The sequence below is a fragment of the Xiphophorus maculatus genome, chromosome 6 (assembly GCF_002775205.1).
Source record: "Xiphophorus maculatus strain JP 163 A chromosome 6, X_maculatus-5.0-male, whole genome shotgun sequence".
Lineage (NCBI taxonomy): Eukaryota > Metazoa > Chordata > Actinopteri > Cyprinodontiformes > Poeciliidae > Xiphophorus > Xiphophorus maculatus.
In genome coordinates this window covers 27,892,795-27,916,258 of record NC_036448.1, presented here as the reverse complement: position 1 = coordinate 27,916,258, position 23,464 = coordinate 27,892,795, and the positions used below count along the sequence as shown (strand labels likewise).

Here is a 23,464-nt window from a genome sequence, read left to right as displayed (position 1 = left end):
TGTTTCCATTTTCTGGAGACTCAGAACAGACCGTAGAAGGACTTTTTCTTTCCTCAAAGAAAAGCTGCTGGACTTTACTTAAGAAGCTGCTGGAAACAAACACAGGTGGCCACAAAAAGCCGAAGTGTCTCATATGCACCCACCTGACCCAAACGTCAGCGTCTCAAGTAACTCCTATGACGAAATGTCCGCTGAAACCCGGCCCACCGCACGACTTCCAAGCACACGCGCCTGTTAGACTCTGATTTCCAGAGAGTGTGATGTAGCCGAACATGCAGGGATGATTCTGCAAAACACTTGGAGCTGCATGCGCCGGATGAAAAGCATCTGCTCCTTCTTTCTGTAACCAAGCTGGTTCTGAAATTGTTTGTAAATCCAGATTTAAAGTGAAAGGATGGACCTCGTCAGGGTTTGATCCTTGGTAGCCAGACGTAGGCGACAAAGGGAGGAGCAGCTGCTGGACGGAAATCCTGTTTAACCCTATCAGGACCTCAGAAACAACAGAGAGGACAGCACGGCTCAGCCTCTAACAAGTCTGGTCATGACACTTTCTAAAATAGACCCAAGACAAACAATGTGACTAATGGTAGCAGAGTTATCTTATGATGCGGCTTGGAGGCGGGTGTTAATATGTTTACCCGCATGTTTGTGTGGCTATTTGCTACAGCAACCCTGCCTCTGATGCAACTAATCCCTGTTTATGTTCTGCATACAGACACACATACAGTAACCGGGCGGAACGGGCTGATCTGATTCCCAGTAAATGTCAACAGGAAAAGCTAACCAGCAAGTGTCGACACTGGAGACCAAAAACCTACGAGTAACTCAAGACTTCAGAGAGATGGGGAGACGCAGAGCTGGGATGCAATAACGCTGCTTTAGTTCTACCATGAAACCAGGTCAGAAATATCCTAATTATAGGGAACCAACTTCCAGGAATTACATCGAAGCATAAAAAGCTCAACAACGGTGAATAAAGATGTGTGATGGAAGCAGTTTTATCATCACCCAATCTCTCAAATCCAAGAACTCACAAGACAAGAAAAACCAAAAAGCATCACGTATCGATCAGACAGTAGCTCTTTGTCATAGCAAAGCGTTGTACCTTAGTCCTGCCCCGCGATCTTCAGGAGACATCTCCAGATGTTAGCACAAGCCTCCAGAGGTGTTGAAGGAACTACAAGAACAAAGTTTTCTGGTAGGATGTAAGACTGAGGTTGAATTAGTGTTTTTCAGCAGCCAAATCACGGCAAAGCAGGCGACAGTCTGACAGCAGATTCTGTTTATCCTCAATGAAACCCAGCTTGGAGTATTTCAAGTGGGCTCGTCTAAAAATAACTGGGTCACGCTGCATTCCGCCCGGCAGCCGTCAGGAGTACAGAGGAATGGGGCTGAGGGTGGAGGGGGGTCTTCATGAAACAGCTGCCACCACCAACAACACCCACCCACCTGCCCAACATCAACATGACCCCACACACACACACACACACACACACACACACACACACACACACGTCTCCCAGTGACAGCGATGGATGGACTGATGAGAGGACAACTCTGTCTCACATTCTGACAATGTTATCCGTAGGTTCAACTTCTCCATCCATCCGTACGTCTGAATCCATTTATCCATGCAGTCACAGGGGGCTGGAGCCCGTATCCAGCAGCCATTGGATGAGACGCAGAGTAAATCCCGGGCAAATCCCCAGTCCACACACACTCCTAACAATCAGTTCCTCCAGATGATGGGATGTTTTTCGTGACTGTTGTAGCATAAAATTACAGTTTTTGTGGCTTCCTTTTCAAATAACTTCAGAGAAATCTGCAAATTTTCTTAATGCTATATCTTTGCCATAATAAGCTTATAAAAAAGTTAACATCGCTGCTCATAAACCTTCCAAGAAAAGACAGGAATTTTAACAAAATACTATTTAAAAGTGCAAATAACATTTTCAAACACCTTCTTGAAATATCACAATTATTGCCAATAAAATCATGTCAAAAGAAGAATTTATTATTGGTCATTCAAGTTAACATAAACTGGTGTTAGTCTAATCAAATCCTACAAAAGATCTTCAAGAGACGTAGTGAAACAGGAAGTTAAATAAGAATGGGGTTCAGGGGATTGGTCCAAATTCAGCCGAGTTGCAGTGATTTGTCAGAAAAGAAGAAAATACAGAAAATGTGGAAGTGATTGGTCAGATTTGTGGAAAAGTTTAAATGACTGGTGAAAACCTGAAGTCCAGGCAACATCTACTGATGAATTTGCATTAAGTGCTTCAATTATGAGATTGCAGCTTCCTGGAGGAACCGAATAATCTGTTTAATCAGCGCAAATCTAACCGGATCCTTTCTGCGTGGTGCTGGTTCTATTGAGTGATCAGGCCGGGACACGGTTTGTCTTTAAAATGGATGATTTCTGGATTTATTCTGACGAGAACAACAAACAGAAAACAACCGAGTTATAGGTTCCCGCTCCGAGTCCTACACAAAGCAGAAGTACATAACAAAAAATTACTTAATAAATCTATAAATTATTTAGATGGAAAAATAAACAGAACACACTTCTCCCGCAGGGCAACATGACTTCTTCTTTTTTATGGCGGTCGGCGAGCAACGTTACCGCCATCTACTGGAATGGAGTGTGGATCGGGATGCGAATAAAAAAAAACTGTATATATTGTATATTCTCCCACCAAATAAAAAAAAAAAAATAAATAAAAATTATATCCTTTCTATCAATTCCGTTTTCTTAAGGTATTTCATTAAAGAACAAAAATATTCAGAAATAGAAATTTTGTCCAAAATATCTTGTATATTTAACTGTAATCTATTTTCTTCCCTTCTCGCAACAGAATATTTAGAACAGAACAAAACATGTTTTAAGGGGCGCAAAGTTTTTAAAGACAATACCACAGAAGAAGAAATAAAAAGGCGGGGCTTCAGATCTTAAAGTAACGCGGTTAAAACAATGACAGAGTTTTTTGTAGGTGTTTCGGTCAGTTAAGGAAAAATACAAATAATATAACAAAAGAGAAATACAACCAGGTTACACAACCAGACCTGAGCTCCTTATGACAAAGCAAAAGGCGGCCATTTTGCTCAGGGCATTTTACTCATATCGCAACGACATGAAGAAAAGGGTAAAATTACTAATGCAAAATCACTGAGTTTGAGAACTGCCATCTAGTGGCCAGAGTCTGAATTACATGATGTGACACTTGGGCAAGGATTGTTTATAGGAGCTTTACTGCTAGTGAGCGTGAGGTTATACACTTTTGAATATAAAAATAAGTTTTAACATTTTACCAATTCACATAATTTAACTATAATAGAATAATGTTTTGTGGATCATTCAATTTTCAGACATTATTCACAGTTTTCTTTATAAATATTTAGAGAAAAAGGTCAGATTTACTCAGTTTTAATGACCATCCTGAGGTCCAGTCAGAGGCACTCGCTCTCAAAACAAGCTACTGACTGAGCGGTAATCTGGTTAATCCAGAGGGGATTTTCTACTCATGTAGAACCATTCTGCTACAAAAACTCTACGCATCTGTAAAACGTTCAGCATAAACATGCAATTAGGAAAGTCAGCTATTTTTTATTATTAATGTAATTAAAAATATTCCAGAGAAAAGAAAAAGGAAAAGCAGGAGAGATTTTTTCTTGTCCCACAAACAGCAAAACAAAAAAAACAACCAACAAAGTTATGGCCGAAAGGAGAAAGTAAGGACAGGTTTAAATGAAGTGAAGTTGAAAGTGAAATAATTGTCTTTGAAATGTAGTGAAAGTGAAAAAGTCACTCAGAAAATAAATGCTCAAGTAAAGTGAAGATACTCAAAAATGTACAATAGTCAAGTAAATGCTCTCTGTTACTGTCAATGTTAGAAACTGTTCACAGCTAAAATTCACACAAACAGTTAAAAACAAAACATGGCAAAATAAAACTGTGTGTATAACTACATTTCTCTGAGATAAATGTTAAAATATAACATTTGTAAAGAAAACACAGAGATGATCCTAACGCACAACACAGTTAGAGACAACTGTTCTTCTATCTGCAGTTAGAAGAACGAATCCTCGAGGTTTTACCAAACGTCTGCACAGTCTGAGAAGAAAATACTTAATTTAGAAAATGACCCAAACTCTCTGCATATGTTGGTGTATTTCCAGCTTTATTTTGGTTTCAGACTTCTGCAACAATGAAGCTGCTTTTAGCAGGAATTGTTCTAATTTTCATGGCTGGATCTGAAGCTGATTGATATAATTTTCCTGTTCAAGCTGCTCAAGGTAGGAAATGTGACAGTCAGTCCTGGGGTTGTTACTGAAACTCTTAAGGTTTATATTCAGTGAATATCTGGTGATTTTTTCTGTTAAGGAGCTGGTGACATGTGGAGAGCCTATCGGGACCTGAAGAAACCAAATGGATTAACAGTGATCAATATTTCCATGCCAGAGGAAACTGTGACGCTGCGCAGAGAGGACCAGGAGGCTGCAGAGGTCATCAGGTGAGAAAGAGTCTTCAAAGGTCAAACTCCAGATCTATAATCTACGTAGATCCGACTGAGAGACCAGATGATTACTTTAAGATCATTGTTTCGTGATGTGATGCATTCATGTGCAGAACTGTATTAAACTGCAGTTTTATGTTAAGAACAAGAATTTGTGGAATGATTCTGCAGCTCAGTCTTATGGTAATGCAAACCCTGGACAACATGGACCAATATAAAAATAACTCAAATGTTAATTGCTGATGTTGTTTCCTCTTATAACACTTATATAAATCTCATCCACCTTGTGAAAAATCTTAGCCCAAGAAAACCACATTTTCAGAGAAAAATCCCTAAATATTCAGACAGAAGGTTTTGATGCTCAATTCAGATTTTTTGATAAAATCCGATATTTTTTGCGTGGTTGTTCATGCTACTGATTAAACCTCTGTGTGAACGGCTTATCGACTGCTAAAAGAAAACATAGCTGTCACACAGCAGCGCTCTGTTTACAGCCGGCAGGAATAATGGATGAAACCGTCTACAGATCAATTTGTTTCCTTTTTGTAAGTTTGTTTCTGAATAGTGATATTGTGGATTTTCCTTTTCAGTGATCTCAGAGAGACGATGAATGGACCGGTCAGGGTCAGGGTCCTGAAGACGAAGCTGCCGATCAGGCGGCCAATCGCTGGGGACGAAGCGGAGGAGATCCAAACCGCTACAGGCCGAACGGACTTCCAGAGAAATACTGACAAATTTAAAAACTGCTGTTAAAACATTACAGTGTTGAAGTCTGGGTGACCTCAGTTACAATGTGTGGCAAATTAAAAATTCTTTTTCTCTCTTCCTTTTTCAGCTTAAAAGGATCCATGTCGGCCTAAATGTGTTGCAATTTTCCTTTTGCCTAAATAATTGCTGTTTGTGATACCCCCAAAACTCATAATTACTTCAAAAATTTTAATCTTTTGTTATAATTGTCACCCTGGAGGTCGCCATTTTTAAAAAACTAAATAATCTACAGTATTATTACTGTACTGTTTTTACACCTAAGATAAATATTTCCCAAATAAGGTCTATTTTTATAACTACTCGTGGTTCCCTATAAAACGAGATCCTAATGTATTCAAGGCAGTTTGATATTTTACTCTTGCTTTAAATAAACTATTACTTCACAACGGACAAAGATTTGTGATACACTCTCTAGCGCCCTCTACCTGTCACACAGTTATTTCACTCCTGCTGTCATGTTAGATCTTTGTTTTTGTGTCGTTTTCTGCTCAGAGAACTGATTTGTTTTCTGTTTTCCCTTGGAGATTTGTGTCCTTGGAGTCGAGTTTGTGTTGCTTTTTAGCAGTTTCTACAGATCACTACATGAAATTTAATGCATGGGAATATTACACAACATTTCCTTTAGAAGATATTCTATTTAATATTGATATTGTTGACATGAAATTTTAGCTTTTAATCTGCCAATATGTGCCTGAACATGAGCTGAGGAGGAAATAAAGATCTAAAGAAAACTGAACACAAAGAAATGAGCTGAAAACGAAAACCATGGGCGGTTTTAGACGGGGCCCGTTAGGGGCCACGGCCCCAAAGATCAGGTCCGGGCCCCTGCTGTGTCCCCTGGACTGAAGAACAATTACATTAATTTCTTATGATTTGCGCTGGCACAGTACTTGGACTAAATTTGTGTTTTATCTTCACAGTTTTACTTTAACGGTGAATTAAATCAAAGTGTTACAGCATTATGATCAGATCAGTTTTTATCTGCTAGATCAGAAATCTACAACAATGGGTTTGTGGTTCACTTTGTATATTAAACATTAAAATATTGATCCGTTTGTTTAGTAAGTGTTGCATGTAGAAGGCTGTGCAGCATTATTAGCATTAATGCAGTCGAGCCAAATAAGGTCAATTTTAAAGATTTCTCCAGCAGGTTTTTGCTTTTCCACACGCACATAAAAAGGCACGTAGACAGAGAGATGGCTCCGATCCTGCAGCTGTCAGTTTGCATTTCGGATCAGCAGCTAATCTCCTGAACTTGCTGTAAGCCTCCAGTAGAGTTACCCACAATGCAACAGGGAGCGACAGCAGCAGGTGGCGGCGGCACAATCCCGTCCTGCTAGCCAAATGTCACACTGACATAGAGACGGCGCTACAATGGGTGGCGCTCGTTCAAATGGCCTCCCACCGTCAACAGAGCCGTCTCCATGGCAACCTGATCAACTTCAGTCTTTGTAAAGCAGCAGCCATGTTGTTTTTATCTCTTAACAAGCACAACCTGGATCATCCTTGACCCCAAACTCTCCCATCGGTCTGTTACATAAGGCTGATGTGTTGCATCCAGCGTGGCGCCCACTAATCCCTGACACCTCTGCTGAATCCCAGCCAGCAGCCAGCTGTGTCCGGGAGGAACGGACAAACCAAACACCGGACGCCGTTCCAACGGAGAGCAGCCTGCGATACTCAGCAACGGTCATAACTCAGGCCAAGGTGAGAGGAGTAAGGCTGAACAATAGGTCAATAACAATATCTACCCCAACAGACACATGATCAGCATCAATAGGTAAAACCTCTGATAGAATAATTTCACAATCCAGAACCGCACGGCACTCTGGGAGATGTAGGCAGAGGAAAAGCTTTAGCCGCTCAACCTGTCAGAGCTAGCAAAGCAAAAAGGTGGCTTCAACTAACTCACTCACTGTGGTTACCTAGCAACTCACTCACTACGTGGTTACCTAGCAACTCACTCACTACGTGGTTACCTAGCAACTCACTCACTACGTGGTTGCCTAGCAACAACCTGTTCAGTGACTTGCAGCAGTAAAGAAGATATGGTGAAAATCTTGTTTGAAGGATGGAGGAGTCACAGGAACCATCCTGCACTGCAAAAACACTCAATTTTATCAAGTATTTCTGGTCTAGTTTCTAGCAAAAACATCTTAATACATTAGAAATGAGACAAAACTAACTTATATGTAACTTTTCATCAAAATATAAGAGCTTGTTTTAAGTAAATAATTCCTTAATATTGATGGAAAAGATGGCAAATTATTTCACTTTTAACTCGGGATAAATATCTTGTTATAAGTGAATTTATCTGCCAACGGAACAAATACATTGTCATCAATATTAAGGAATTATTAACTTGAAACACACATCTATTTATTACTGAAAAGTTGCTTGTAAGATAGTTTTGTTACATTTCAAGTGTATTCAGAAATTTGCAATAGAAACTAGACCAAAAATATTTAGAGTTTTTGCAGTGTAAGCATAATATTGTAGCTTTCATTAAACTTTCAGTGTTTAACTGTATGGAAGCAGCAAAAACATATTTCTCTGAATATTTACTTACTGTGAATGAATCGATCTGCTAAGTGACCATTCAGTAAGTCATTCAGAGGTTGAGTCTCTGTTCTGGTTGTTTCTATGCTGATCACATGATTCAGCCTCAGATCAGAGGATTAGATTAGACGGCCATATGTGATCAATCAGCTCTGGAGCTGCAGTCCAGGTTGTCATGAATCTGTATAATTAGGTGGGCAGGACGTGAAAAATGCAATGGAATCTGTGTTTGTGTCAGAAAGGAAACTTACTGTGAGTTGTTGTTAAAAGAAAAATAATAAATTCAGATCCAAAAACGTCAAAGTCCGAACAGCTCAGGGTCTTTATCTTCAGATTAACCAAGATAAACAGAATCCATTTTATTTCTATCCGTTCTAGTAGAATCCAAGTGGAAAACGTTAACAATCCCTTTGTGTCATTTGTGTGCCAATTCAAAACCAGTTCAATTTAAATCAAATTATTTAAACAGTGTTACAGAAAGGCATGAAAAAGTAGCGTCAAATATAGTCGGGAAACAAACACAGTAAAATAATCACTTTTCTCAGACAGAAACAGATAAATATGTTTTAAAGTGCTACTCTGGATTTGTTGGTGTGTGTATATCAGGATGATAACATCGTAGGATGTCAGGGATGTTAAAAAAAACTAAACTTCAGACTGTTTGGGACATCTGCTCACACAGACCAAAGTTTGTTTTCTTCATAAACAGGAAATCAGGTTATTTTCTGCAACTTTGACGTAAAAACAGAAACAAAACGCAACTGTATATTAAATCCTCTCTAGATTTTTACCTCAAAATGTTCTGGAGTAACAAGTGAGCTGATAATAAAAGTAATCATACGCGGAACAAATGATTAAAAATATGATCAATTCAACACTTTAACAGTCATTTTCATTCACAGTTCATTACTCAGATTTTCCTGTTTTGATTTATGACTCATTTAACAATCAAGTCTTTAGCTGCACAAACTCTAAAGTCGCTGAATTTTAACCAGACGCTGAGAGCCACAGTGTTACATTTATGCATAAAAAGTCTGCAGGAAGTATTAAAAAATTAATCTATGAAATCTAATCCAAATCAATAAAATCTGCAGCCAGGATCATTGAGCTAATTAAACATTTATTTAGACTGAATTACATGCAGGACTTGACTTCCTCTAGTTTATGTAAATAAACTGGTTACATTTTGATCAAATTAATGGATCTATTAGATTTCAGAAAGATCTAATAAGAGCACGAACTGATGCCAGATCTGAAGCTTCTATAAATTTCTCAAACTAAATCTGCTGCAGATTGTGAAACTGCTCTGACCGTCAGTACAAACGCGGTTTGTGAGAAGATAAGATGTTTTTATTTGATTTCTAAAGTGGCAGGCAGAATCAAGCTGAAGCCTCTGGGGGATCGAAACACATTGAAACACTTTTCAACGTTTATCCATTCAGTCTCTACCTGCTTGTCCTCACAGGGTCACAGTGGGAACTGGTGCCTGTCTCCAGCAGCCATTGGAAGAGGTCAGAGGTCACTGACCCATCACAGGGGAACAGAGACACACAACCAAACTCCACACAGAAAGACAAAGGCCAGGATTTGAACTCAAAACCTTTTTTCTGCAAGGCAACAGAGCAACGCTGCAAACATAGAATCTTACCAACTATATTTAGTTTCTGCTACAAATATCTAAGTAGACTTGAAATAAAATAAAACTAACAAGTAACTTTTTAGCCACATATAAGAGTTTGTTTCAATCAAACAATTAATTAATATGAATTTAAAATAGAACTAGTTCCTATGGTAGACATTTCTCCCATGTGGAAAAGTCTGGCAGTGGAACTGATGCTTTATTTGAAGTGCACTCAAATATTTACGCTAGAAACAACAACAAAAAATGCTTGATTTTGTGTTTTTGCAGTACAACTATGCCACCATGCAGCCCTAACTAGAAATATATTTTGTTCTGTAATTAAAAATCACCGTGAAACTTTTCTGTCCTGCTCAATTTGCAGCTGTAAATGTGTGAACTTTAAAGTTCTGCACACAAAGTAATAAACATGCAGTAAACTCAGAAAGCCAGAAATCCCAACAAGCAAACAGGGACAGACTGAAACTCTGAAGAGGAACAGGAACGGACGACTGGAGAGTTGTAGAAAACCCTAACCCTCTGATGAATCCTGCTGAAGAAAATGTGAAAACTTCCTTCAGTACGATTAATAAATTCATTTAAAAACTTCATTTTCATCCAGGGGAGTGAGCTTCCTCCTGATTCACCACATCTTTATCTCCTGCCTTTCATAGCTTTTAACTGCCAATATGGACATTTCAATGCAGGGCTGTCTGCATGATAAAGCTTTGTGGCTACTGATTAGTGCGTAGTATTTGCCTCAGCTGCTAAAACAAAGCTGGTCAGGCTGACCTTCCTTCAAACTCTGCAGCAGCTTTGTATCTGTGCATGATGGAGGTGAAACCTCCTCCAGGTTATAATGTTCACACATGTAAACAACAAGAAGAAGCGATTAGAAGACAGCAGAAGCCTCAGTTTGCTTTCTGCACTCGGTGTTCTGATCCAGCTGAAGAAAATTAACTCAATTCTCCCTGCAGCCCAGCGTTTCTGTCCGTCCAGCAGAGTTAGACGTCTTCCACCTTCTGGATCATGTAACTCCAATTTGGAGTCACATTTATCCAGTTAGACCTTCCTTCATGTGATGTCAACATGATCAGCTTCATGTTTCAATCAAGGTGTTTGGTTTTTACATCACGCAGCCTGAGAGCCAACAGGATCCGTTTCACCGTGAAGAATCAGATATTTACCTTCAGTATGAACGTTTGATTCATTTGGGGATTTAATGACACATTTGGGTTTTTCTCTGATCCAGTGAAAATGTACAAACAGCCTCTGCTATCCCATCACCGCTGCTTGTGGGAAACGTCTGACTGGATTTTTGACTCTTCCAGGTGAAACAAACATTTCCTGTTTTTTGTCCAGAGGGTGAATCCTGTCTTACCTGCTGGTCATTCTGCGCCACACATGAGCTCCTGTGGGAGGAAAAATCAGAATTTACCATCCAGCTCTGAACATAAATGGTACTTTACAATCTAACTACCTTAAATATATCAGTGTTGTTTTTTATTAGTGACAACTAATGGAAAAGATGACCAACAACAACAGTAATATGATGAAAAAATCAACCTAAAACACATTTATCCAGGTAATATGAGGGGGATAAAAAGCTACAGACTTTCAGCTCTTATATCTGAACTAAATGCAGAAGTAGAGTCATTTTTCCTTCTTTAAAGAGGAATGCATTACCGACGAGACTCCACAGGTTTCAGGTTTCAGTGCCTCAACTTTACTCATCAGGATAAAAATGACGAAACATTGAATGAAATCATCTAACAGTGGAGGAACCTGAGTTTGGACCTGCCTGTAGTTTGAAACATCTAACCAGAGAAAATTAACAGAAGGATGTTCAGGATGATTAATTTTAACTTTTATAACCTTTGAAAACAAACACTGAGACATAATCCCGTCCAGAAACGGCCCAATTACTGGACCAAGTAATAGAAATGTTTAATGACTGCAGGAAGACAATGAAAATTTTACTATTTCTTAGGATAAATCTACACAGAATATGAATAATGTCAGCATGAAAACTTGTCTTGAGACATTAAAAATTATAAGTATTTTAGAATATTTAGAATATTCTTTCTGAAGCTCAGCTAAGCATCTTAACAGGAACAGTTCATTTACTCCATCCATCAACAATTCACTGAACCAACCAATCAATAAATCCAGTCCAGTGATTAGTCAGATTAAAAAAAATTACATTCTGAAAATTTTTCAACTAACCAATTATTTTTAAACAATATTATAAAAACATTAAATTGTGCAAATACACTAATAATTCTATTCATTTTTTAAATAAGAAAATGATCATTTTATTTCCAGCCACAGCAAAAGATTCTCCATGGGAGATTTTTCTTCCTGAATTTGATCCAGGCGAAGCTGAAGCTGCCACTTTCAGATTTCTGGGAAGAAAAGATTCACAGACCAAGAAACTTTGAAGTCTCAAATTAAAATCATTTATTATTTGCGTAGTTTTGCTTGATTTCTGGTCTTGGCATGTTTTTTCTGAAAAAAATTTCCCTTTTTGAGTTTTTTAATGTCTCAAAAGACAGAACAATAATTTCTCTAGTGAAAATTAATTGATTACTAAATTAATTGATGATTATTTCAATAATCGATTCATCTCGATTAATCGTTCCAGCTCTGCTTTACTTGGTAAGAAATCTTAACATGTCACTGAAACAATGTGCAAGCAGAGTGTTAATGACTGGCACCTGAGAGATGATGTCCAAAAATTACATCAATTCATGCACGGTGGGGCAGTTGCCTAGCAACAACAAGGTTTTGGGTTAAAATCCCGTCCTGGGATTTTCTGCGTGGAGTTTGTATGTTCTCCCTGTGGGTTCTCTCTGGGTACTCCAGCTTCCTCCCACAGCTACAAACATGGCTGCTAGGCTCATCGGTCCCTGTAAAGGTGTAAGTGTGCAGATAATAGACGGAGGAAAGAAACCTTTGGTCCTGGTCCAAACAGCGTCTCTTGCGGTTACCGTGACGACCAACAGAACCAACAGGATGGAAATAAGGCTGTAGATCCGAAAAGAACTGAAGGCAACAAACCTGGAGAGACACAAGTCTGAGTTTTAGTTCAAAAGAGGCAATTTAGTTTAAATAAGTGTCACAATAAACTCATTTAAATTGTTTTTATTGTTCAAAAAGGAACAAAAAGAAGAGTTAATAATAAATAAACCATCATGCTAATATTCTGTAAGATATTTATACCTGTACAATATTGTTTCAGTCAAATAACAGTTACTTTTGTTACACCATTTAAACTTATATAGTACTTTATAGTTTCTATGTCTGATCAGTTATCGTTAAACTAAATTATATTTTTTTCCACTTGTGTAAAATTTATGTTCTTTTTAAGCAAATATAAAGACATTTGGAAACAAAAGACCAAATTAAACTTTTTCTATTAAATGCAACTTTACAGATTGTGCAAAAGAAAACATGTCAGTGAGATTAGGACTGAAATTATTAATCAGATTAATCGATTATTTAAGTAATCGTCAGCTAATTTAGCAATCAATTAATCACTAACTGGAGTATACAGACTTTAAAATAAGTTATTTGCTGAAATAATAAAAGAATTAGAGCAATAATTAATCCAAAACTGTAAGAAAGAAAAACTATATTTTGCTTTTAAGATGAAAATTCTTTGTCTGTAAATAAGTTTTACCCAGAAAGTAGCACAGTCTTAGTTTCACCTACAGGTTGAAATTCTGAAAAAAATTAAATAAAATCTCCTGTTGAGTACCTTCTGCATCCAATTATTAATCAATAACACAAAAAATAAATCACCAGACCTACACCGTATTGATTAGCTGCAGCTGTTAGTGATCACTAAAGGAAAGCTGTTACTGAATTTTCAATTTTAGGAAATAAATTGTTTATTTTCTTATTTCAAAAATAGATTGAATGATTAGTTTTTATTTATATATGTTATGTATTTGTAATACTGTATAAAAATAAGGTTAAGTAAATTAAATGAAACATTTGCAGGAAATGTCAGTTTATCAGATTAAAGTATTCATTTTCAGAATAATCATTTATTAAAGTAATAATAATATAAAATGTTGGTATCCTAGAGCTGAACTGAATAATGAAACTATTATCCATTAGTGGAAAATTGTGACATTTCTCAATAGCAAAACACTTTTTAAAAGTTTTATTAAGTATTTATTACAACCACACATCATAATAATACATGGAACTTTAAAATTAAAATAAACTATTTATTGTAATATCAACGTTTGAACTCCTTAAAAATATTTATAGAACAAATTAGACTTGGGAATATTTACTCTTAATAAAAACTGTTCAAACCAAGTTTATAAATGAATCTAAAGATCAGGTTGATCGGCTTCATATTTTAAATTTGATCTAAAATCTTGATGTTTTAACAGGTTTGCTTGTCGCTGCGTCATGATTCCTACCAGATCACCGCGCTGGCTGCAGCAAACAGGGCTGACGTCCTGACCCGATGCTGCCTCCAGCTGACCAGCCCGCTGACACGCCACCCTGCCCGGCCGGGAGGCCTCTCCTGCCCGCGGTGCTCCGGGTTCAGGGGCCACGAGGGACCCACCGACCCGGGGGCCTCTTCCTGTCCGCCAGCGGCGCCTGCTTCCCGGCTGCCCAGCATCGCTTAACGGCTCTCTGCCGCTGCGCTCCACCTAGTGTAGCATGGTGTCAATTTCCTGTATTAACTAGGGCCATTTCCGGATTGGGGTTTCAAAATAAAATTCCGTGTTTGCGTTTAAACAAAATAAAAATTCAAAAGCACTTTGTTAATCCCAAAGGGAAATTAAATAAAGTGGGAAATAATAAGAGTTGAAACTTTATGTAATCTAAATAATGCGAATCTAAAATGCAAAATGTTTTATTTTTATTATTAATGTGAATAAAGTGTAAATCTTGTTATTGAAGTATTATTATGACGACAATCTGAGTTGGTTACATAAAATAATGACCAACAAAAATAAAATGTCATTCTAAAACAAAAACACATAATATTATTATTAATAATAATTTAAAATAATAAGATAATAGAACCTGTTACTTTTCTATCATTTCTCACATTGTTGATCAATTTGGGACAAAATTCTGTCTTTTATAGTCTCACAAAACATATTACAGTAATTGACCAAATTACAGAATCAAAGGAGCATCCAGAATTGTATTCATCTCTTGAATGTATTTTCATTTCATTTTTAAACTATTAATTTATTTTATTGTGAAAGGAACTTTGCTACACTTTCCATCTGATTGACTTTAATTCCCACCAGCTTGCAGTTTCTCGTTCAGCTGATTCTCTGGCTGTGTGTCAGATCAATGACGTCAGGTTTTGTTGTTTGTTGTCTTATTTATTGGAGTGCAACATCATTCATTTATGTCTCACCATACACACGCACTGCCATCCGCCATGGTGTGAAATAAAGTGGCAAACTGAAATAAAGTAACTACATATTAAATGTAGGTAATTACAGAAGCACCAATGAAAAACAACAAAACCGATCTGACTTTAACTAAATATAAAATAAATATTTTTGCCGTGAAACAAATAGCCTGTCAGAATAAAATCAAAGTGAACACATGAAGATATGAGCCTTGAATATTCTGTAAATTACATCTGAGCTGCATGTGGCCTCCCGGGCAGCAGGGGGCGGCAGAGAGCACTTAACTGAACCTGAAATTGGTAGTTGCATTCATCAACCATGTGAAATTAACTTTAAAATTTATTGCAAATAATCTCAAAATGTTCTAGAAAAGAATTGGAAATTTCTCTGTTTAAAAAGTTTAACATCTGTGACTTTCAAATTCAGAACAAAAAAAAGTCTAAAAAAATTATTAGGTTAATCACAACACTTCTGAGATTTTTATTTTTAGCAGAACTTTGACTTTTCAAACTCAGAACTTTATGATTTTCTTCTAGAAACATTCTGAGATTAATCATTAAATCATCCCAGAATTTTACTGGAAAAACAAAGAAATCTCTGAGCTCCAAAAGTCATAATAATAATAATAATAATAAAAAAAAATAATCTCCAAAAATGTTTATATAAAATGTTGATATTTAAGAGTTTCAAAAGTCAAAAATTTGCCTGATAAAAATACAAAAATATCAGATTAATCTACAAAACTTTGAGATTTTCTATTCAAACTCAGAAATTTCCAAAGACGGTCTAGAAAAATTCTGAGATTGATCTCAATATTTTGACAGAAATGTATTCCTCCTTTTTTTCTATCAATAAAGGTCCTAATCGATTAAAAGGTTAATCTATATCGATACACAATAAGATAACAAATCCATGGATATTTAAATGTTTTTGAAGCAGATTCCTTAGAGAATTAGTAACTGGGTTATGAAGTGAGACTAAAGGGGATAAAAATGAGGTTTATTTAGGTCGTTCTCTCAGTGTCTAAGGCGGAAACATCCACATTACTTTCAGAGCTGTGATTGACCCGGTTCTTCTGCCCGTCACGGTGGCAAGCAGTGCCGTAGCTCATAGCAGACACACTGACAGAAGCCGTAGATGAGGATCAAGACGAGGCTGGCGGGCACCAGGCTCACCAGCAGCACCCCGACCGTGGTCCGCTGCATGATGAGCAGGTAGACCCCCATGGGCAGCGAGCTGAAGTACAGCAGCCCCAGAACCCACACCAGAACCCGGGCCGAGGTCTGGCACAGCAGGGCCGTGCAGGTCCACACCGTCCACTGCTGGGAGGCGGAGGCCAGCGAGTCCGAACTGGACGAGTCCCGGGTCAGTCTGCAGGAACCGACCCGGAGGTCCTGGGCCGCGGCCGGTGGAGGCTCCATGAAGGTGATGACTACGAAGTTAGGAGAGCTCCTGATGCTGGAGTAGGGGAGGCTGGAGGCAGAGTAGGACGGGTTGTTCCCCATCAGGGCGTTCAGGCGCCGCGGGCTGAGCAGCAGCTCTGCCTCAGAGTCCGGCTGGATCCGGAGGTTCCTCTGATTCCTGCTCTGCAGAGCCAGCCTCGCCACCAGGCTGCAGTCATCCGGCAGGTTCCTCACAGCCCCTTCCAGGAACCTGGTGGCGCAGCGACAGAACGGACACACCAGGGCGTCCGGCGGCGACTCGCCCAGGTCCAGGATCTTACAGAGACATTTGGAGCAAAGCCGGTGGCGGCACTCCAGGACCTTCGGCCTGCAGCTCTCCAGATTATACGCAGAGTAGCAGATCTTACACTCCATCTCATCAGAACCGAGTCCATCAGCGTGGGGCCCGGCGTCAGTAACATCCTCAAGGTTCTGCAGCTCAAGCATCTCAGACTTACCTAAACCTCAACCAGCTTCACATCGAGAGACGCAAGTCTCCACTTCACTGGAAACCCACAGTCCATTCCTGGGTTAAAAAGGCGATTTCAAAGTTTGCTTTGAAGCTCCTCACAAGTTGAAGTGACTGTGCCGAGGTTGAGGGAACCAAATCCTTTCACGGGCTGCAGGAGAAAAAGAGAGGGAAGGCGAAAAAGACTCCGACAGCAAGAGAGAGAGATGAAGGGATAACTGTTAACACAGCAAACAGCCGCGAAACGACAACAAAGCCGAGCCTGTGCAGACCGGAGCTGGAATTTTCGAGTCTGATCTTTTGTTACTCAGTGAAATTCAGTCCAATTAGTGCCTGATGCACACACACACATGCACACACACACACACACAAAGGAAGCATATTTAATTCCTGACTACAGAGTGTAGCGTGAAAGTGCAAGAAAATATGAATCCATGTCATCAGATGATTTCAGCTGTCAGTGTTTGTGCATGATGTGAGTCAGAGAAATCACCTTCTCTCCACTATATATTTACAGAAATTTACTGAATAAACAGTTAAAGGTGAACAAAAAATAAAATTCTGGGACTAAATCACCAGTATGACACCAAAGACTGGGCTGTGTGCAGAAAGCAAAGGTTACTAAGATTTCCCCCTGGTTGGTTGAGATGATCTGAATTATTCTGACTGATCAGATCGGATCTGTAATCAGTTTATGACTCTGATTTCTGAACTCAGAACTTTTCCACTTCATCATTTCAGCCAAAGAGAGTCAAACATTCAGTCGCACTTGCTGGTTGTTCAGTGGGACATTATTTGTTTTTATTAACTTTGGGTTTAAATGTATTTTCCAGGAACATGGAACCATTTAATAGCACAATCAATTAACTGTGTTTCCTTCAGAAGTTATGGAAATACAGAGTTGGTAGTAACTAGTTACTTTTACTCAAATGCAATTAGTTTAGTGACTTTTTTTTGAAAAAAATTACTTTATTAGTATTTTTGCTATACTGTTTGTTTTACTTTTATTTGAGTAATTTTATTATGAAGTATCTTTACTCTTACTTGGGTAAGATTTCTGGATTTTCTACCCACTGAAATAAAAATCAGATCAAATCAAATCAAATTTTATTTGTATAGCACGTTTCAGCAGCAAAGCATTTCAAAGTGCTTCACATCATATCAAACACAGAAACACAATGCAACATAGAATCAATAATCAAAACACATTAAGTCAAATTTCATAATTGATTATGTTTCAAATACAATCCTAAACAGGTGAGTTTTTAAAAAACAAACATGTTTTACCCAAACTTTCACACAGAAACTGAAAGAAACTAATTTGGAAAAAATATATTGTGCCTGATTTTGCTATTTTTTTTTATTAATTATATGAATTATTGTCATTTTCATCCTTAAAATGTCAAATTTTCCACTTAACCTTATAATTTGGTCCGTCTGATGATGTAATTTTTAACTATTAAATGATTGATCATTTGACTAGTAAAACTTTTATCAAGTAACTTTTTAGTCTTACTTAGATAATTTCTTGGATGAATACTTTTTGCCTTTACTTCAGTAAAGACATGTTGAAGTGGTGCTACTATTGCTTGAGTATAATTTTGGGGTTTTCTGCCTCTGTAGAAATAAAACAAATCAAATCATTTAAAAACACTGGAACAATGAAGGCCAGTGGTCAAGCAGTTTTTAATGTTGTCTGCAAGAATGACAAGAACATTTAAAAATTTAATATTGTTTTAATTCATTTAAATTAGAGGTTTCTTTATTTATTAAAATTAAACACCAGAAAGACGAACAACCAATCCTCCTAAAGCACCAGCAGAGGGCGACAAAATATACAAATCTGAAGAGTCTCGATTCAAAAAATCTGGAAAACAAAAGGAAGGAGAAGATTGAAATGTAATCTAACTTTACAGAATTTAAGTTCAATAAATTGAGAAATACTTCCAAAATTATTCACATTATTGTAAAAGAAATTCTTAATGTGGGGACAGGAAGTGGCCGTCGGTCTTTTTCGCCTCATTATTTCAGGAAAAGATTTAATCCTTGGAAAAAATACGGTCCTGAAGTTAGTTTAAAATCTGCTCTCATTTTCTTCATTTAGCTGTTTTTTTTAATTAACACGTCACTTCCCATGTTTACTTGAGACACATTATTTTAACACCTGGATTTCATTTCCCTACCTGTGCTCCTCAAAGGCTCGAGTATTTTTATTTTTCCATTTCTTTATTCAGAAAAGTAGACATGTGTGTTAGAAATCCTTTTTCAATGTTCTTCTGCTAAAAATGATCCTTTATAGCAATAAATCGCCTTTTTCCAACTGTAACTCGAACAATTTGTTGCCTAGCAACGTGGCTGTAGTTCAACAGTTCAGCGGCGTCAGTCAGGTGGCGCAAACTATGATCCATTTCCGAACCCTGACCCGTTTCGGATGATCCGGTTTGAAGCCAGGTGAGTGAAATCATAATTCAGTTCAGCTTTTCTCATTTTCGCCTCCAGATCCGTTTTTGTTTGTTGGTGGAAACGATTCAAAACGGAGATGCTGAGCATGTCTGATTGATGCTATAAAAAAGAGCTGAATTTTTTAAATTAAACAGTATGTTGTGTATATTAAATAATATTATTCATATAAACACATTTAAATAACGTGAAGAAGGACTTCAACACCGGATTATCAAAATAAAGCATCTTATTATTTTTTGGAACAAACTAAGAAAATCTGGGGGGATGAAGGGGCAACAAAATTACTCAAATCTATACCAGGGTGTCCAAAGTGTGGCGCGGGGGCCTTTATTGGCCGGTGGACTGATTTTGTGCGGCTCCTGACTCCAATTCAAGAATCACACAAATTTATCCCTCAACACAAGCTGATGCATTTGGAGGCGTTTTATTTTTAACAGACAAATTTAATCAGTGAAATTCTCCTTCTCCATCCGTAAGTCTGGCAGAGTGAAGGACATGCATGAAACCCACGAAGGTGAAGCTAGAGGCCGGAGGCACTCGTCATCCTCATCTTCTGTAGACAAGCTCCAGGCAAGCAGCACCAGAAGCAGGTCTTCTTCCAGGGAAACTGTGAAGTCTCACAGTGAGAACAAAACCACACTTGTGAATTCTGTGCTCACTGACATCCAGCACATCAGAGAAACCCATAAGTACCTCGAGAAATCCCTGAAAACCTTGAGAACCGAGTACCAGCGGGACCACAACCAGATGCTGCATGCGCTGGAGGAAGAAAGGTCAAGGTCAGTTCTGCCACTGCAAAAACAAAGAAAAAAAACAGACTTTTCCCTCAGAGTCCTGACTATAATCTCAGAATTAAGAATTTTTTGTCAAAATTTTTTTCAGAATTCTGACTTTTCTAAGAATTCAGATTTTAATCTCAGAATTAAGAGTTTTCCTCTCAAATTTCTAACTTTTTTTCTGAATTTTGACTTTAACCTCTGAATACTGACTACATTATATTCAGAATTCTCACTTTTACCTCATAATTCAGAGTTCTGGCTTGTTTTCGTGATGCGGTGTTTTGGGTTGGCAGGCTGAATGGTTTGGAGCGGGAACTCGCTTACCTGACTGAGCTCCATCAGAGGGAAACGTCGAACCTGAAAGAGGAGATAAGCAGCACAAAGAAAATCATTGACATTCGGTATAACGGCAAAGCGGAGGAGTTTTCTGTAAGCAACCAGTAAAGGTTTTCATGCATCACTGAGAACCATGTTTCACTTCCTGCCTTAATACTCCAGATTTTCTGAAAATTCCAACTTTTTCTTTAAAAATTTACCTTTAATTCCCTACAGGAGACTCTTATGTTGTACATGGTATTTATGCTCAAAGAATCACATCTTGCTTTAATCCTGGAAATGTCCTTCAGGTGTTAGAAGTCTGACTTTGTAACTGTCTTTATGTTGCTCTGGATGTTCGGGTCTGAGTCCATCGCCACACCCAGACTGAAGGCTGACCTTTAGTTTCCAGTTGTAATAACTGAAGCTGTGCGGTGACTCTAGATCGTTCCTCTTTAGATCCAGATAACTTCAGTTTCATTTCCATTCAAATTAAACACTTGATATTTCTAACATGTTCAGTTTGAGATTTTGATGCTCCAGTAAAAGATAAATATGCTTTGAAGCTTTTTCTACAATAATTTTTCATGGGGTCCCAATATGACTGAAAAACTTATCATGATATGTTAGTCGACTTCAATAGCTATTGATTTATTGTTGTTTTGTTTTTATATCTAAAATATGCCAAACCGGTGATGTGATCGTTTCTGTTTTATCCACAGTTTTCGTTCCACAACATTGTGTTTTATTTTTAAGCAGTTTTGAGGCACAGCATGAAACTGTTGCTGTGCAAGTTACTCGACAAGTTGTTGCTAGGCAACCAAAGAGTGAGTGAGTTAGTTGATTCCACTCACCTAGCTGAGCTAAAAGCCTTTCCAGATCCATGCGGTTCTGATCTGTGAAAGTATTGAGTATTTTATCAGACGTATTAGACATTGATAATGCAACTATTGCAATATTATCAATTTAGCGTTCAGCACCAGATTTCATTCCAACGATGTTATTTCCACTTTATCTCATCTTTTCTGTTCTGTAGGAGGCGCTGGAAAAATGCCAGAGCCATCTCCTGAAGATGGAGCTGCAGCAGCAGCAAGAGATGGATATTGTGAGACACGAAGACAGCATAGCACAGATTATCCTCGAAAAGCTGATCAGACTGCTGCTTGTTGTCATGTCGACCATCTTGGTGTTTGTGTGCACACTGAACCAAGGCATCTTGTTTTTCAAGTCATCCAAACACATCCTCTCTGCTGTTCTCCTGGCTGCCTTCCTCTTTCTCCTCTACAAGTACTGGAATACTGTTAGCTGATTGGAGCCCAAGAAGATGAAACAAATAAACCTTTTTGAAGACCATTAGCATTTATCTATCTGGATCAATCCAGCTTGTAGTTTAGCTTGGAGTTCCTAGTTATTGACAAACACAAATTGTTTTAATAATTATAAAAGTCCTCAGTTTTGTTCACTGTCGTTTTAATTGATCATATATCCAAAGTTTGACCTTGTTTTCTCCAGTGCAGGCGTTTAGTATAAGCTTAAACCACCAGGGGGCGCTGTGGTCAATCCACTGCTCTCCAACATGTTTATCCCTGCATTAGCTGAGTGGATTAGCATTAGTATTAGTGTAATTGTAGTTAGAAAAAAGACTAAATTTCCCCCCAAAAAACTCAGATATTTTGAGTATGCTTCTCAGATTTTCTCTAGAATTTTTTCTCAAAAAAAATCCCAATATTCAAGTTAGCAGACTTGGAAGTAATTTATTTTTCAAGAAGTTTATTTTTTCATTCACAGGAACATTTTAGGAAAGTTTCACCCCTTCAGACGCGTTCTCCAAACACCAGAACTGTTCCCAGAACAACTGGTCTCTTTTTGCTCATGGATCTCACGGATTAGAAACAATCCCTCCTGTTTCCAGAGGTCCTGATCTAAATCCGAGCAAATGTTTCCCAACGGGGAGTGAGACATCACTTCATCATTCCTTTATAGTGAGGAAATGAATTTTCCCACATGCTGCTGTGTTGTGAGGGACATTCACAGGCTGCTAAACCAAACAGGGAGGAAACGTTCTGTCTGTGCTTCACTTTTATTATTCACACCAGAATGTTTTGGCTCAAACAGGCCCAACAAGACGACCTGCAGGACTGATGTTATTCTCACTTTACTACTTTGATTAAAAACGCCACATGTACATGTTGTACCTGCATCACTTTCACTATTGCAGTTTTGGTCTAATTGATTATAGACCTTTCCCTTCCACATAAACATTGATTTTAGACTGTCTTTAAGCAATTAATTTCATTTTCAAAGTAATTTTTGCAACTTTTTAACATCAAGCATTGCAAAAACAATGGTGATGCAGAAGATGTTTACCTTTAGAAAACCATAGCTGAGCTTTAAAGGCCAAATAATGTCTTTAAGATGTTTCTGGTTACTAGAAATAGATAATCTGAGCAAATACTAATTTCAGTTTTTAAATCATCAGTTCATTTATTAAAGGAAAATATTTTCCAAACCATTCTGACCTTGTGCAGAAAACTAATAGTCTCCTAACTTAGGAGAGTTGACTTAGGAGTCAATTAGTTTTTGTCTTTACTGTCATTCTGGGGGAAATACAGCAGAATTGTTTTAACTTCATTTAGTTCTTAACCCATTTGGATGGGGCCTCCTTGTGTGCTTCTGGTCATTATTGTGCATAATAAGCTAAAAGTCATGAACTTACATCTAAACATCCTCAGGATTTTCTGTCATTCAGACAGCAAAGTACTGATCATGTTTGAGCTGTTTGGTTGCCGGAAAGAGTCCGAAAAGAAGCAGACGAATGAAACCAGAACCAAATCAGATATTATCAGCACATATTTATTTTGAGAAGCCATGATGGGGCATCTTTTAAACTGTCTGACATAACTGAAGCTCAGCTGAGGTTTACAATAAGACTGATAATTATTGTTACAAGAGTTAAACTACCTCAAATAAATGCAACACAAGAATGACGACAGACAGACAAATGAGGAATGTAGTTTGAACCAGTTTACATACTGGTTAAATATAAAAAAACATCCAAGCATTTGAATGGAAAGTTGAGTGGAAGAAAAACAAACAATGTATGTGGATTAGGGATAATTGGTGAAAACTTGAATAAAT

At 37.9% G+C, this 23,464-nt stretch overlaps 4 protein-coding genes across 4 annotated transcripts in view; 2 read left to right on the top strand and 2 right to left on the bottom strand.

Annotated features, from left to right (window-relative positions):
• Positions 1-14,150, bottom strand: part of znf622 (zinc finger protein 622) — a 31,222-nt gene extending 17,072 nt beyond the window's left edge. Inside the window, exons 1-3 of the mRNA XM_005796639.3 lie at positions 13,899-14,150; positions 12,413-12,519; positions 10,841-10,871 (exon numbers count right to left, since the gene is read on the bottom strand). Of these exons, the coding sequence (XP_005796696.3) occupies positions 10,841-10,871; positions 12,413-12,519; positions 13,899-14,104 (344 nt within the window). The 5' untranslated portion in view covers positions 14,105-14,150. The remainder of the gene's footprint in view (positions 1-10,840; positions 10,872-12,412; positions 12,520-13,898) is intronic.
• Positions 4,206-5,787, top strand: LOC102219114 (serum amyloid A-5 protein-like). Its single transcript, XM_014474839.2, is given in 5 exon segments — positions 4,206-4,293; positions 4,382-4,414; positions 4,417-4,503; positions 5,080-5,133; positions 5,136-5,787. Coding segments are annotated over 5 exon segments (372 nt in total). The 3' UTR covers positions 5,246-5,787.
• A 1,695-nt stretch (positions 14,151-15,845) lies between the features above and the next one.
• Positions 15,846-16,908, bottom strand: rnf182 (ring finger protein 182). The gene has a single exon (XM_014474828.2). It carries the CDS (start codon positions 16,745-16,747, stop codon positions 15,941-15,943), a length of 807 nt encoding a protein of 268 aa, XP_014330314.2. The 5' UTR covers positions 16,748-16,908; the 3' UTR covers positions 15,846-15,940.
• A 2,164-nt stretch (positions 16,909-19,072) lies between these two features.
• LOC111608888 (transmembrane and coiled-coil domains protein 1-like) lies at positions 19,073-21,881 on the top strand. Its single transcript, XM_023335396.1, has 4 exons — positions 19,073-19,220; positions 19,710-20,011; positions 20,305-20,440; positions 21,363-21,881. Exons 2-4 carry the CDS (start codon positions 19,728-19,730, stop codon positions 21,633-21,635), a joined length of 693 nt encoding a protein of 230 aa, XP_023191164.1. The 5' UTR covers positions 19,073-19,220; positions 19,710-19,727; the 3' UTR covers positions 21,636-21,881.
• Positions 21,882-23,464: the final 1,583 nt, after the last annotated feature.